General features: G+C 42.7%; 1 protein-coding gene across 1 annotated transcript in view; it reads right to left on the bottom strand.

Annotated features, from left to right (window-relative positions):
- The window catches only part of LOC147731490 (uncharacterized), a 93,024-nt gene that overhangs the window by 72,703 nt on the left and 4,748 nt on the right, over positions 1-15,573 (bottom strand). The window contains exon 2 of the mRNA XM_086956542.1: positions 185-278. Within this exon, the coding sequence (XP_086812668.1) occupies positions 185-278 (94 nt within the window). The remainder of the gene's footprint in view (positions 1-184; positions 279-15,573) is intronic.

Below are 15,573 nucleotides of genomic sequence, written 5' to 3'. Positions count from 1 at the left end.
CTTGTCCGCTGTATTTTGCTGGATTGATCAAGCTCCATCTATAACAGGAGTTCGTAATCTGCTGTTTGTCACAGTCCAACAATTTTAGATTTCTAAATTGACCAGTGAGAAAACCATCTATAAAAAAAGAATCAGTGCATTTTTTAGTACGTTTAAAGCTTCAAAGCTTCATAGTAACACTTACTCAATCTCTGTTGGTGCTCTCGAGTGAGGAGGGGTTTTGTACCTTTGCCAGTGTATGTTTCTCCAGTATACAATGTAGCCCCTTGCTCGGTGTTCTAAATAAGAAAAAAGGTCAAATCTGGATGTTGGAAAACAAGGACGGATCTGTGAGGCCTGCACAAATAACATGTCACATTTGTCCTTCACTGGGAATCAAACAACCTAGTGGAGCGCCTGACTCTCAGAGGGTAGGTTTGCAGAGCAGTCTACGGCTTACTCAAGGTCGGTGGTGTGGGCTAGTAACCGCCATCACAAGTGCGCAGAAATAACTTTCAATAATTGATTGTCCTGTCTGTACTTTGCTTTATAAAAGTAAGAGTACATTTGTTAAACATATACACACTACTTAATACTATGCACCAATTTACAAATATACAGAAGGTGTTGAAATTACTTTGTGATATTGCATAACGTTCCCACCCCTCCCGCAGGGGGGTGGGGTCTAGTACCAGCACTACCATGTATGCACATCATCGGGCCCCCTAATGCATTTAGCTGAACATAACTTGGAGCGAGGGCCCTGTGCACTGGCACCATCCCTGTGGAGACGCACCCCATTACCTTAACAAGCCTTGAACATGGGTACCCCTGCCTTGGTGACACATAACCTTGACTAAAGATGTCATACTGCCCATACTGTATACCCCTGTATACCCCTACATCTTTAGTGGCTAACAGTCTGGGTTGTTCTTCACCTAAGCGCAGCAGGAAGAATACATGTTTAAGCATCACTTTAGAATGACAGTACTCATCACATTTGTTGATCATTATAATGCATTGCAATTACAGCCTCTAAAGGCATCACGGATGAAATCACAGAATTAAGCATATACAGCCAGACACCCTAGCAGGAATGTCTAGCAACATAACCCCCTATGGCTTATGACATCACCTTACACAAGTACTCCACATTACACATGTGACTTTCAGTCCCTCTAAAAGAAATAACGTTGTTAATTGCATTTGTGGTGCAATTACACCTCTTCACCTCCAGGGGATGTCCTTCTCCAGATATCCCCAACTCAGCCCTTCACACCTTGAGCCTGTCTCTAAGGCACCTCCAGCTGCAGAACTAAAGTTCGAGCCATGGGGATGCTGATAACGCCTGGCTGAGCCCTTGAGGGGTTATTCTTTTGAGTCCCCATGACACTTAGTGGGGGGCTGTTCTCTTTGTGCTGAGGGGAGACTGCGTAGCTTCTGCAGCTCCCCTGGCACACTTTTGGCGGTGACCCCATCCTCTTGGGGCCACCACCCACTGAGGAAATGCTGATTTCCCTTGCAGGCCTGTCCGGGCATGCAAGGCATTATAGGCACTCTTGAATATTAGAGCAGCGGCTCCCCTACTGCACTGGGGAGAGTCAAGCTGTCTTTTGTCTTGGCGTTTTGCACCGCATCCAGTCCTCGGTGAGTGACCTGGTCCCACCCGGACCCTCAGGTGAGTTATGCAGCCCAGGGAGGCCCCCCAGCTGCTCCTGCTTCTTTGCGGGGGCCCATTCCCACCCGGGCCCCTGGCCCGGCCTCTTCCTCTTTGGGGTCCCAGTCCCACCCGGGAACCCCACATGGTGCAATCGCTGGGGGACAGCCCAGGGAGCCCACCCCCGACAGCCCCTGCCGACTCAACGCCCAACCAGCACCCTCGCGTGCTGCCTCGGGCGCTGGCCCCTCGGTTCTGGTCTGCCCACTCCAGCAGGCAGAAGCGAAGACCTCCTCAGCCTCACCAGACCTTAGGGGAGTGCTACGGCACTCCCCCTTGCCTTCCATTGCTTCGGGGCCAGGGGACAGGGTCCAAGCCAGGTCCTGGTTATGAGCTGACTCAGAGAAATATTACATTTCTGGATGACCCAACAGCAGTACAAATATGACTTTGGACTCTGCAGAATGCTTCTTCTCACACCAGTTACAGTGTACTTTAGTGCGTGTCTGGAACTTGTAGGCCTTAGGAAAGTGAAACTAGCCCATGGGCTACACATCCACGTAGGAGAATAATGAAGTGAAAAAACAGTAAAACACACTGACTTTCCCTGCCATGTTTCTTCCCACTATATAAAGCCTATTCCATGTAACCACCCAATTCTGCCTAAATCCTGCCACACCATTCACTTTGTAGCTGCTCCTGGGCTGCGCATACCAGGAATCTCCCCTGCACAGTGTGCACACGCATGTACACAGGTGTCTGCATGTAACCAGCCTGGTGCCCCTTACTCCAGCTGCAGCGCAGCGGCCTAATAAAGCTAGGGGGACACTAGTAAAATCCACATGCAGTCTCTTTCAGCATGAGATCACTGTGGGTGAGTCCCAACATATGAGCCTCTCCCACAGTAAAGGCTCAACAATTAGGTGCTCAAAAAGCTAAAAATCCATGCAGCTCAGAGTGTCAGAACCACCTTCTAACAGTTTCCAACTATGATTTTTCTCTGATCGGCGAAGCTGATAGCTTTCATTTTTAGGCGAAGACCGTGCGGCACAGCTCGTATGCAATATTTCTTTCCCCGCAAATTTATTTTCAAGATTTAACGGACTTCCCTCTGAATGGGATTGAAGGAAAATATGCCTTTGATGAATTTATTCACTAAACTGTTGCTAGCACGAACAATTTAAAGACAGCTTACTTGCAGTTTTAATTTTGAGCAGTACTTTGTTCAGTGAAGTGACGGCGTTGCAGAAGCATCAGCAAGTGACTGCGCACAGCTGTTTTTGATCAATTTATATGTTCCCGCACTTAAGTTTGGCACCAATTAGTGTTCCCTCAATTCAAAGGAGGCCGGAAGTAACATGACATTTTCGTTGTTTGGCAAGGGTATCTTGGTTATTGTAGTTCATTCTTTCGGTCCACTGCCAACACGCCTCGACTTACCACTATTTATTCCTGTTTGTTTTGAAAAACTCTGGTGGCAGTTCATTTATTTGATTAAACTGCTGATTCATATGTGGCCTCTTTGGAGTGTTAAAGTGATAATATCCTTTCCACTGGTGCTCTTCATGATTGATAAGGGTATCTTTATTGATGTAGTTTCCTTTCATCAAAACCACTTTGTAAGCATGTTTATATGGGCAGTGATTAACCAGATTTTTGCAAGTGTAACTATTTAAATTGCTGCTCATTTAAAATGTTCTGAATTTTATCGGTTTTTAAACATTTGTTCATATGTGACCTAATAAACATTTTAAGGTGCTTGTTGTCCTTTCCGCTGATTCTCTTCATACTTGTTTACTATATGAACATGATGCTGATACGTACATATTCTTTCATTAACCTCTTAAGTGCTGCACCTATACCAACGGCCGACGGCACCACTACCTCGGGAGTGCTGCCGTTGGCCGTTGGACGTTCCAGCTGCACCTGCGCAATGGAACGTTCAGCACTGGAGCTTGACGTTCCAAAGCAGCTAAGGTGTTAAGACATATGTTTTGCAGTTCTGACATCTCATTTAATCCTCATGCAATCGTTTTGAATCTCAATATTAAGTAGACTTAGTTTCCTTTCTAGGCCTCCGCCCCAAAGTCTGACTGAATGACCCCAAGAACTGTCTACTTCAAATAATCATCTGCATGTTTTTTTCTCATCACAATGATTGACCAATGGCCCCAAAGCCACCTTGCGTCGAAATATTGATTTGTGCTATATAATCCTTAGTCATATCTCTTGGTTTGTTTTGCCAAAATATTGTTTCCAGAAAAGGCATAAAATGCAGTTTCAAAACGCAGCATGTTTCCAATTTCCATTATCCAGTTGGAATTCAGAGCCATCCATTGTTTGGTTACATGCTATGCATGTGCTGCATTTGTGGAGTCCCGCGAGGGGCGATCGCTTCCAGTATTGCCTTAAATTGCTTTTTGCTATTGTTGGAGGGGTATATGCTCAGACCAGATGTTTACCCATACTTGGATTTATATTCGGTGCAAACAAGGGCCACTCAAGTGTACTATCCAGTTTTTATATTAAATGCCATTTTTGCAAGATCATCGTTTTCAAGAGGTTTGTTTGGGACAAAACATGGATAAGCAAAATATTTGATCAGACATATTTTTCTCTTTTTGCTCCAGAAGACATTCTTTCGGAGTAAACCATGCTCTCTCTAGTGAATGTTTTAGAAGTTTACAGGGATACACATTTTCTTTACGTTTTTCGGAAAGGTTGGTGGCATGATAGAAATAGTCATCTTTCAATCTATAGTTGCATCGGATTCTAAGAAATAGACCATAAGGTAGGTTTTTTTTTTGCGTTCCGGGGATGGAAACTCGTAAAATGAAGAGCACTGTGTTTGTCAGTAATTTTTGGATGCAATGTTGTTATTAGCTGATCAATGGCCTTGACTTCTCCATCTGGGAATTTGATGTCTTGATTGTTTTTGCTCATACTAAACTTCATGTCTGCCGTTCTATTGTTTAAACATAGATGGAGTTGGTTAAGAGTCTCTTCTTCCTCAGTTCAGATGCGCGATGAATTTTAGCAATTTTGTCACATTGTTTCAAAATGGATTGTTGTTATAGACACACTTGTCTTCGAATTGAGCTGTGTAAAGTATTGCTATCTCTAGGGCAAAGGAACATCCCATCGCAGGCTTGTTGATCTAGAAGAAAAACTCCACTTAAAATTTAAAATAATTTCTCTTTAATGCCAAATTTATTATGAAACTGATAAGGACTCTGTGTGGTATTGGTCTTGCTTCCAGGAATACTTCTATTGCCTAAACTGTTGTAGGTGCCGAGAGAGAGGGGAAAGCTCATGCTAGAATTGCTCTTTAGTTGCTCTTCCAGATCTACTAGGGAAAACATGATCTATTTAAAAAAAAATTAGGACCCTACGATTGTAATTTCCTCTTGTTTTGGATTCAGTAAAGCACTCAATTGCCTTTTTTCCATAGTTAGTTATACCTACACTTCCTGATGATAAATTAATGAATGAATGGTGCATATTGGTGGCCATCCTCTTTGGGGACAGCCCCGATACCAAAGAATGAAGTGAAGAATCTGGGAGTCTGGTTAGATTCAGAGCTCAGTTTCTGTTCCCAAACGAAAAAGGTTGCTGCCACATGTTTTGGCATTTTACGCAGCCTTAAGCCAGGTTTGAAATTCTTCGACCCTGCCACCAGACAATTAATTGTTCAGTCGACGGTACTTTCCAGACTGGACTATGCCAGCTCTCTATTTATTGGTGCCAATAAGGCGGATATTACCCGCCTTCAACATATCCAAAATTCTGCTGCTAGAGCATTAATAGGCTTGCCACGTTTTAGTCCTACATTGGCCACTATCCGGAAACTTCATTGGCTTCCAGTAGCTCAGCGGATACAGTTTAAAACTTTGTGTATCGCTTTTAAAATTATTAGACTATCCACTCCTAAATTGCTGAGACCACTGCTTAATATGTACATGCCTACGCGGTCTCTGCGGTCGGCAGGACAAAACCAGGTGGTAGTCCCCTGGTTAAAGCGCAGTAGAGCAGGAGGTCGTTCCTTCCGGTTCCTGGTGGCTAAGCTTTGGAACTCTCTCCCTGCCCAGATTCGAGAGATAAAGGATGCGCTGCAATTCAGAAAAGCCATTAAAACTTATCTATTTCCGGAGAAATAGTGTCTCTCCGTTTTTTATGTCTCTTTTTTCTACCCCAGCTTTGTTTCTTTACATGGGACTAGCGCCGGGACGCCCCTTTACTGGGGCAGCTGTGCGCTTAATAAACTGTATAACATAACATATATGGAGTGCAGAAGGTACCCAGGCAACGGCATCCAAGCGCTATGCAATTAGCGGGGTGTACAGATCGAGATATGCATAATTAAACTGTCTTAAGTAGCTACGTATTTAGCGGTTGCCATAGGTTTTCTAAAATCTCAATTGCAATCCAGTGGAGGTCTTTACTACTCCTGTCCTAGCTGAATGCATTAGACACCTATTTAAAGACAATAAGGACTGTGTAACCTGTAGACAACCCTAATATGCTTGTAGGTTCCTTGGACCATCTACTTTACTGTTCCATGCAAGCTATGCATGCACAACCTATGCACTATTTTTATGTAGGCCCACTGGGTTCTGCTGCCAATGACAGTGTCCATGATGTCCACTTTCCGGAGCTGTATTCTAATCTCATGTAACAGTACTACCTGGTGAATGTAACCCTGGAACACTGTTGTGCTTGTATGTAGTGTTGGTTAATGCTGTTAAAAAAATACATCATAAGAAAGTAGTGGAGCTCTCCTGAAAAGTGTTGCCACTGTCCTACTGAACGTATTCAAGTATTTCTAAAATGGTAGATCCAGTCAAATTAAAAGTACTATTGTCCTACTTGATGAGTTTTCACCAAAATATATTGTTGCAAATGTTCTAGTCGTGGTGTTTCAGAATGCAGACAAGCAACTGAGAACAAGTTTAATGAAGGACTGTGTCAATGGGGCCAGAGAAAATGGCCTGAGAAGTTTGGAAATGCATTTTGTAGATCCTCAGCTTAATTGAGGAGGCAGTGTCTATAATTGGTGAATTGTTGGCACACCTAAATGATGTGACATGTCAGGATGGAGAGAGCCTTTTGCAGACCGTTGTCCTCTGCAAGGTCTGGAGCAGAGCTGCAGCACGATAGGGTGACATTGAGGGTGGGAAACTAGGCAGATCTCGAAGTGTGGGGAGTTTTTTGGGAAAATATATAAATGGAGCTACAATTTCAGCACTGGACAGGGAGGCTGAGTGGGTACTGCATTTCTTTCGCATGTTTTGGGTGCTAGAGGTTTTGGTTTGTTTTGGCAGGATAGGTGATACGCATAAACGTAGCCACACTTACTATGGGAACATGGATGGAGTATTTTGTTCTTTGAGTGTTTTCCTCTGAAGGTTGCCATGGTACTGTGGGGTAGAGAGCCTGGGATATGAAAGGGGCCCATCAAAATGGATATTGAGGTATTAGTAGGCCTGATTAACAAACAACTGGTTAAGGATAAAAATGGATGAAATGTGCTGAGGTTGTTCAGAATTCGAGTGTTGGTTTGTGTTGTAAACTAAAAAATACTCCTTAGAGGTTTCTTGGAGGTAAGTAGGTAGGTTTAATGATAAGAGTAGAAGTCAACGCTACATCTCTCCAGCAGACCAGACTTTAACTGGCAAGTCTGGAATCTCACAGCCTTGATGACATAGGAGCAAACATTAATGGGTTCTACATAGAATAGCTAAAGATGAACACAAAGAAATGGCTAATAAGAACTGTGAACAACAGAGGATAATATTTACAACACATCTCCTTCCCTTGGAGTGAATAAAAATGACATTGAGATAATATACATTGCTTGAGTGAATACAAGTAACATTGAGATAATATACATTGCTTAACTCAGATAGTCATTCAAATAAACAGGAGGTTGGCGTGACCTTAAGCTCCTAGCATTGTTAGAGACAGATGAATCATTTCCATGTAAGTCAGTATGTGAAACCAGACTACTCAGTTGATGTGAAGCATCTCCATCACCTTCCTCTCTCCTACATCTAATAAAATCACGATTGATCGATCATCTTGAGTGGACATCGTGTACCCACTATTTAACAATGTACTACCACATTTATCAACATTTTTTGAATTTCCCTTTTGATACATAGCAATCCTTCTAGAATTCCATTTCTCACCATTCTTTAACACCACATAGTGTGGATGAACTTGTTCCACTTAGAACGGTCCTCTGTATTTAGAAAGTCCCTTTGAAATTCCGCCCTTGCTTAACCTTAACCATATCTCCTACTGATATTGGGACACAGTACATTTTGCACTATTACCCGAAACCTCCCAATTATAATTCATTAGAAAAGAAGGAACCAGCTTAGTTCCAGGTCTTCTTCCTCGCATAATTTCAAATGGAGACTTTTTATCTACATTGTGAGTGGTGGTTCGGTGTGCCCAAACCATTTCTTGCACAGTCTCATCATAGAAACCCTCTGTGGAAATAGACATCTGTAAGATTCCTTTAATGACCCTATTAGCCCTCTCACAAAGATCATTCCCTTGTGGATTATAGAGTGACGTGCGAAGATGTTTAATCCCACATCCAGATAAAAAATCCTGCATCCTCTTGGAAATAAGTTGTGTTCCATTATCTGTTATGATAACAGAAGGAACTCCATCCTCATTAAAAATATTTTTTTTAAATCTTATTGTGGATTCAGTAGTGATGCCCTTAACAAACGTTACTGTTAACCACTTTGAATAAACATCAATCAAAACCATTGCAAAATGACAATTATAAGGAAGCTCATCCATGGGACCTATGAAATCTAAGCATACACTATCCCAAGGTTTGTCTGCAGAAACAATGTGACCCGACTGTGCGTCCGCCATATCAGTGACGAGACTGGAGGTCTTCAAATCCAAAGCCTTGACCCTCTCATTCGTCTTAGCCAGATCCGCTCTGATAAGTGTGACATCAATAGCCACAGTATCGACCTTGGAGGCAAGAGCCTCATATTGTAGCCCCATATCAGCCTTCATCCCAGTGATGGCACTCATTAGGTCCTGGAGCGAAACCTCCGATGGCGCAGCAGAGTCCGTCCTGGGATCCGCAAGAGTACGACCGGTACCGCCGGCGGAACCCTTCTGTTGCATATAGCGGTCCATCACATTAGTCTGGATAGGTCCCCCACGGGTCGGCGTCTTCGTCTTGCGCCTCTCGAACTCAGGTTTGGAAGCCATATTGGAAGCTGTGCCCCGAAGGGGCCCTCTGGACCTGGTGAAAATGGCCGATGCTATTGAAATACCAAATCAGAATTTCAGGCCAATACTGTAGAATGCAAGTCGAGGGATGAAGCAGGGGTAGAGGGATATGGCAGGACAACACAGCGGGTCGAAGCTACACCGACTTGGGAACCAAACCGCTCTTAGAATAGTCAATCGAGGGGTCGAGGAGAAATCGAAACTGAAAGCGACAATGAGGCCGGCTGGGAAGATGTCCCTAAGGCCGTTGTTGTTGACTTACTCCTCGGCCCACCAAAGCAACAGAGTCCCCGGTCTCGATCGGGGGCGGGCCAGAAAAATGAAGTTGATGTAAAATCGGCTCCCGACATCCGATTTCGATTCTTGAAAGGATATTGGATTCTTGAAAGGATATTGAAATCAGCAAGAGTAGATCTTCAAAAGCCCATATTAAAAATCAGGATATTTCGAGGATAGTCGGTGCGGGTCCCGGGAGCCCTCTGCTTACACGACCATCTTGGATGCCCGCGTAGCTCCCCCCGTTCAAAAATCTTAATGCAATACTCTAGTGATAATAGTCCACGGAGAACCTAAGTCTGCCATGAGTTCCAAATCTTTACTTAAGATATTTACAATACATTTAGGAGAAGGTAACTTATCAGTTTTAGACGTGTCAACAAAATCATGGACTGACACAACAATGCCAGACTCAACATTGCTAGAAGTGTCATCGTTACACATGACACTTTACCACATGACACTTTACCATTACTAAATTTAGAAGAGAACAATGTTCTTTTTGAATCATAAGAAGGTTTAGAACAAATTTAACACATTTTAGAAAAATGTCCAGTTCGCCCACATTTGTTACACTGATATCCCCTTTATAATTGGAAGAATGTTTAGATACATTGAGTTGACAGCACGAACTTCACTACTAATATTAGAAGAAGCAGTTTTGGTATCCTTATCAAGTGACTTAATCCATGTATAGGATTGTTCTAAAGATTTGGCAGTACTAATAGATGTTTCTAAATTGGGATCACCTAAAATCCATAACTGTTCTTGAACTTTTTTACTCTTTTCATGTACAACGATTTGATCCCTGATCATTTCGTCAGTCATCAAACCAAAGTTACAATTCAAAGATAATGCACGGAAAGCAGTGAGAAACTCATCAAAACTTTCATTTTCATCTTGAACTTTAGTATAAAATTTAGACCTATTAAGAGCAATACTCATAGTAGGCTTAAATCTCCCTTAAATCCTTAAAATAGCTTCATCATACACATTAAAATCACCACCAGATCTGACAGGTGGAAGAGTTCTATACACGAATTGTCCTTCAGATCAAGACAGTGTAAAAAATATTCTTTTTTCTTTCTGCGGACATGCGTTCTCCATCCATTGCTTTAAGGTAAGTGAAAAACTTCTCCTTCCACCTGGTCCAAGGAATCGCTGGTTCACCCTTAGTTTGTAAAAATGTGGATGGAGGATCAAATTGCATGGTAGAAGAGTAATTGTCAAGTATAAGACTTCCACAGAAAAAATTTACAAAAATATAAATACTTTTAGTAAAAATATCATAAAAATGATTATAGATAATAATACCTAAAACTCTATGATGTAAAAGTCAATAAAGTAAATAAGTTGTGCACATCACCGTGTGTGCTGAGATAAAATATTTGCACTCAACAATATAGCACAGCTAAATGGAACATGTGGAAACCAGTCAAAAATAGTGTAAGTATGAAATTATCTCTGAACAAAATATTAAAGCAGTGAGAGGCAAAAAGCAGTCTGAAGACAGTAAACTGAAGTAGCATACCATCACTGGATAGACAAGCCACTATATACAAACGAGTCAGAAAATTTCAGTATTTGGTCAAGTATATAGCTTAAATGTAGAATAAGCCAAGAATAAAGCTCACCAGCGCCGGAAAATCCAGTCAACAAATGAAGAAGAAATCAAACGATTTCAAGCAGAAGCTTACTTGAATGCGGAGCTTGCCGGTAATTACTGATTGCAGATGCGAAAAATCATACTTCACCAATATGGTTGCCGGCGTGATTACGCATGGCGTAGCCAATAGGAAATATTGCACGTTCTGCTTCTTCTCCTTTGACAGCCAACCAGAACCGCTGTGCCGACACGTCATAAAACAGAGCGTGTCACAGCCGGTAACCAATGAGGACTAAGCTGAGCTCATCATCACGGAGATCGTCCAAAGAAATACTGAAAATGGACGAAAATCTCCGAAATGGAAAGTAATCAAGTAAGAAATTCCGGATTTTTGGCAATGCAGGATCAAATCCAATTGGCACCGAAAATAAATAATGAAGACGTCATGGAGAGTAATACTGCGAGTCCGAAAAAATTCACTGCACCTGTGCCTGAATACGATGTGGGTGGTAAGGTCTTCAATCCCATCCTCGTCGCCATTGTAAGAAATCAGAGTACTCCAAAATGCAGGTAAGTGAAAAATAAATGTATTAAAGTTGGTAAAAAGGCACATCACGTCTGACAGCAACTGAAGGAAAGTGCAACTGTCAGTTGTGGAACCTGGAACACAACATGTAAGATGCAGGGGCATCAATATGTTCCAAGTTGCAGACAATATGTACAGCAGTTATGTAAGATTGAACAATGAGGAAATAAAAGAATGTAACATATGCCTTTCACACTTCCGCTGCAACCCAGCGAGTTTCCTTTTAACGTTCTCAGCAACTGCAAAGTAGAACCACTCTTCTTGAAAATTGCAGCACTGTGTTAAATTAAACCAGACACAAATAGAGCATCCTCAGACCTGTACCTCTGCACTGCTGGATCCAGATTCTCCTCACTGTGCTATGGTCAATCTGGATCTCTGACCAGTAAGGCCCATCTTCCTGCAGGGGCCACCAGAAAACACATAACATTGGTCCTAACCTAGGGAAGGGGAGGATACATCCTCCACCGATGTGACAGGCGGGCATACTCCCCACCAGGGTCTAAAGGACTTCCTCGTAGTATGCATACAACATGTGATTCACCCACCAACCAGCCTTTCCCCACAATCATACTTCAAGGAATGACAGTTTTGTGGGTCAGCCATGGCATAGTCCTTTATTCACGATTTCACATAAACGTTGGTCATAAGCAAGGTTAAGCGAAATAAATTAATTGTCTTAAACGATAATCAGATGCAATCAATAGCCTGAAGATTACATTAGGCAAAAACGTATTTACATTATAAACATTGCGGCAATCATCAAAAACACGTACATTGTGGCGAGATCTCCGGTGCTCATTCTATTAGAAAGCCCCAATTCGCACCGACCCGAATTACCACTAGGTCATCCCACCATTATTGATTGAACATATTGACCAGCAGTCATTGATAATAACTACCTCCACCCCTCCATTCCTGAGGCAACTACCAATCCAGGGATCCGCATAATGCAGCAGCCCCTCAGGGATAGCTGAAAACAGGTGCAGCCCCCAAAGTTCTGCAAGAGAGTCCAGGACCACCAGCAGGTCAGTCCCTCCTTCCACCAGACTGCTGCCCAAATTGAAGTCCCCCCCTGCACCATCCCCCCAATCCAGGGGTCAGTCAGTTCAAATAAGAAGTCCACATCTCGGTATCCCTCGCTGTTTTGCTGCCAGGAACCCTGCCACCTTAGGGATAGGTAAAAATGCTGCTGGTCCGCACCGCCCTGGACACACTAGAGGGGATAAAGAGGGTGTCCTAGCCCTTCCTATGGCCTTATATGTCCCCCGGTGGGCCTCACGCCCTTTGATGACGTCCCTGGCTGGGCTCCCGCTACCATAACTTATGGTGTTGTGAGGGTGAAGGGTTCCTGCCTCTGTAGCAACTAAGGGCGCCCTGCCATGAAGTGCGTGTGGCACCAAAACAGAAAGCTAACCTCTCATTTGAGGTCAGTATGCAACAAGGATTGTTCCACAGGTTTTATGTTAAGCAATTTTTATGTTTTGTTTCATTTTTTGAAAACTGGGCTATGCAATGTGGAGGTTTGCTTTGCCCATGTGTCAGCGCTCTGTTCAGTGTACCCTTAATATCATATTTTTTTATAAATGTTATTATAAGGTACCAATTAAGTTTAATTTGATTCCCTTGTGTAGCTTTTTAAAATTGAGTCAATGTTGACAAACTCTTCTTCTTTACAATGGCTGCCACCAGATGTTACTTGTATTGCAGTGGTTTATTTTATCAAACATTCCTTGTAGTAGTAGTTCTGCTGGCTGATTTTGGAGGACGAGTTTTAATTGTTGCGCTGTAATTGGTCTTTACCATTCGATTATTATGTTTTTCTGGTATGCTGATATTCGTTGCTGTATTGCTTTTTAATAATTTTTCTTTGTCTGATGTATTATGTTTTTGAAAATTATGGGTTATGATGATGTGTACTTTCTATTGTTTTATGAAGCCGAATAAAGATTAAGGGCTAGATGTAGGTAAAATAGATTTACCGATTTTAAATTACCGAATTTTACCGATTCGGTAATTAAAAATCGGTAAATCTATGGGGTCGACATGTAGGTATTCCAGATGTGCTGGAATACCGAATCGGATGATTTCGGTATTTACCGAATCGGTAAAGCCCATTCATTCCAATGGGCTTTGAAGCCCATAGGAATGAATGGGCATTACCAATTCGGTATTTACCGAATCGGTAAATACCGATTTTCACAAGGGTGCAGGGGGTGTCACTTTGACACCCTCTGGCACCCCCAAAACAGGCTTGGGTGCCATGTGGCAGGCATACATGCCCTAAGGGCAGGTCTGCCTGTCACATGGCATAGGTATGCATGCACACATGTGCATGCACACCGGAATCAGTATTTTACCATCAAATTGGATTTGATGGTAAAATACCGATTCGGTAAGGCTCCTGGGACTCTGAAGAGTCCCACCTACATATGGCTGGCTCAGATTCGGTAAATTTACCGATTTTTTATTTTACCGAATCGGTAATTTTACCGATTCGGTAAAATAAAGCCCCCTACATGCCAATCACCTATTTACCGATCGGTAATGGCCGAAAATACCGATTTTTGGACGTTACCGACCGACCTACATCGGGCCCTAAGAGAGACTCCTTCAGTTTTTTGAAACATTAAAATCATTTGAAACACATGGATGGTTAAGGCTATGGAATGCGTAATTCTTGCACACCATACTTCTTATTTCAAGAACATATTTTACTCCACACTCTCAAAATATTTTAGCTTTGTCAAATGAAAATCTAGACCTGGGAACATGGAGGCCTTAACAGGGTAGTCACTTTCCTAAGGCGATGGAAGGCACAGCCTTAAAGCACTACTTAGTGGCGCAGTCTTCGGAGGGCTTGTGTTTATTTTTCTTTCTCTGACTTCCAAATGAGAGGATTTATGGGACAATCTTGCTGGATACTTGGGGTAGAAAAGAGGTTTTTTTCTAGCACACCTAGGCCACTTCACACTACACCTCTCTACTCTACCCTGCACCACTCTACTCTTTGCCAATGCACTCTACACCACTGCACTCTATTCCAATTCACTCTACTCTGTAACAATCAACTCTATTCCCCTGCACTCTACACCAATTCACTGTATGCCACGGAAATCTACTCTCTATCACTGCACTCTATGCCACTTCACTCTACACCACTTTACTCTATGCCATTACACGCTATGCCACTGTTTTCTTCCCTCCACCACTTCACTCCACACCACTTCACTCTACTCAAACAATCTAGTCTACACCACTGCACTCTAGTCCTCTACACTGTACGTCACTGCACTCTACACAACTGTACTCTGTGACTGCCCTGTACGCCATTGCACTATACTTTGCATCATTGTACTGTAGGCCTCTCTGCTCCACTTTACACCACTGCACTCTGACACTACTCTGCAACATTACACTCTCTGTCATTGAACTCTCTGCCACTCTACTCTGCACTTTTCTACTCTAAGCCACTGCACTCTACGGCACTGTACTCTACTCTGCACCACTACTCTCTGCATCATCAACTCTACGCCACTCAACCCTGCACCATTTGACTCCACTCTGCGTCACTTCACTCTAATCTACGCCACTGAATTCTACGATGCTGCATTGTTAGCTACTGAATCAAATGGCACTGCACTCTATGACACTTCACTCTGCAACTCTTTATGCCAATGCACTCTACACAAATCTACTCTACTGTACACCACTCTACGAGACTCCACTACACAACACTCCCTGCCTCTACACTCTACAACACTGGTGTACAAGATGGTCAAAAACCCTGTGGCAAAGCCAATAGCTCTTGCATAGGCGACACCTATTGGCTTTGCCAATGCTGGTTATGTGTGAGGGAGTGCTTCACCAGGCAAATGTACTTTTACCCTGTAGAAAGAGCATTCCTTCATGGTTTCTGGTACCAAATTACATTTTTAAAGAGGACAACCCTATAAAATTCCACTCCTGTGGTTAAGATGTCCTTTAAGGCTATTCAGTAATCTAAAATGAGCTATACAAAAGTGCGTGTTTTTTGTAAAATGAGGTAGTAATATTCCCTACTGCTAGTCATTGGTGCCCCCTCACAATACTTTTCAAGTATTTCTAGGGATGTTATTTCTACATAACAGATTTCCCACAGCGACATAATAGATATTTGGAGAGCTGCTCGGTTTTCCGATGGCGTTTAGGACTTCTTCAGTT

Source organism: Lissotriton vulgaris, chromosome 2_1 (genome assembly GCF_964263255.1).
Source record: "Lissotriton vulgaris chromosome 2_1, aLisVul1.2, whole genome shotgun sequence".
Classification (NCBI taxonomy): Eukaryota; Metazoa; Chordata; class Amphibia; order Caudata; family Salamandridae; genus Lissotriton; species Lissotriton vulgaris.
Note: the sequence above shows the minus strand (reverse complement) of the source record. Positions and strands in the feature narration are given on the sequence as shown.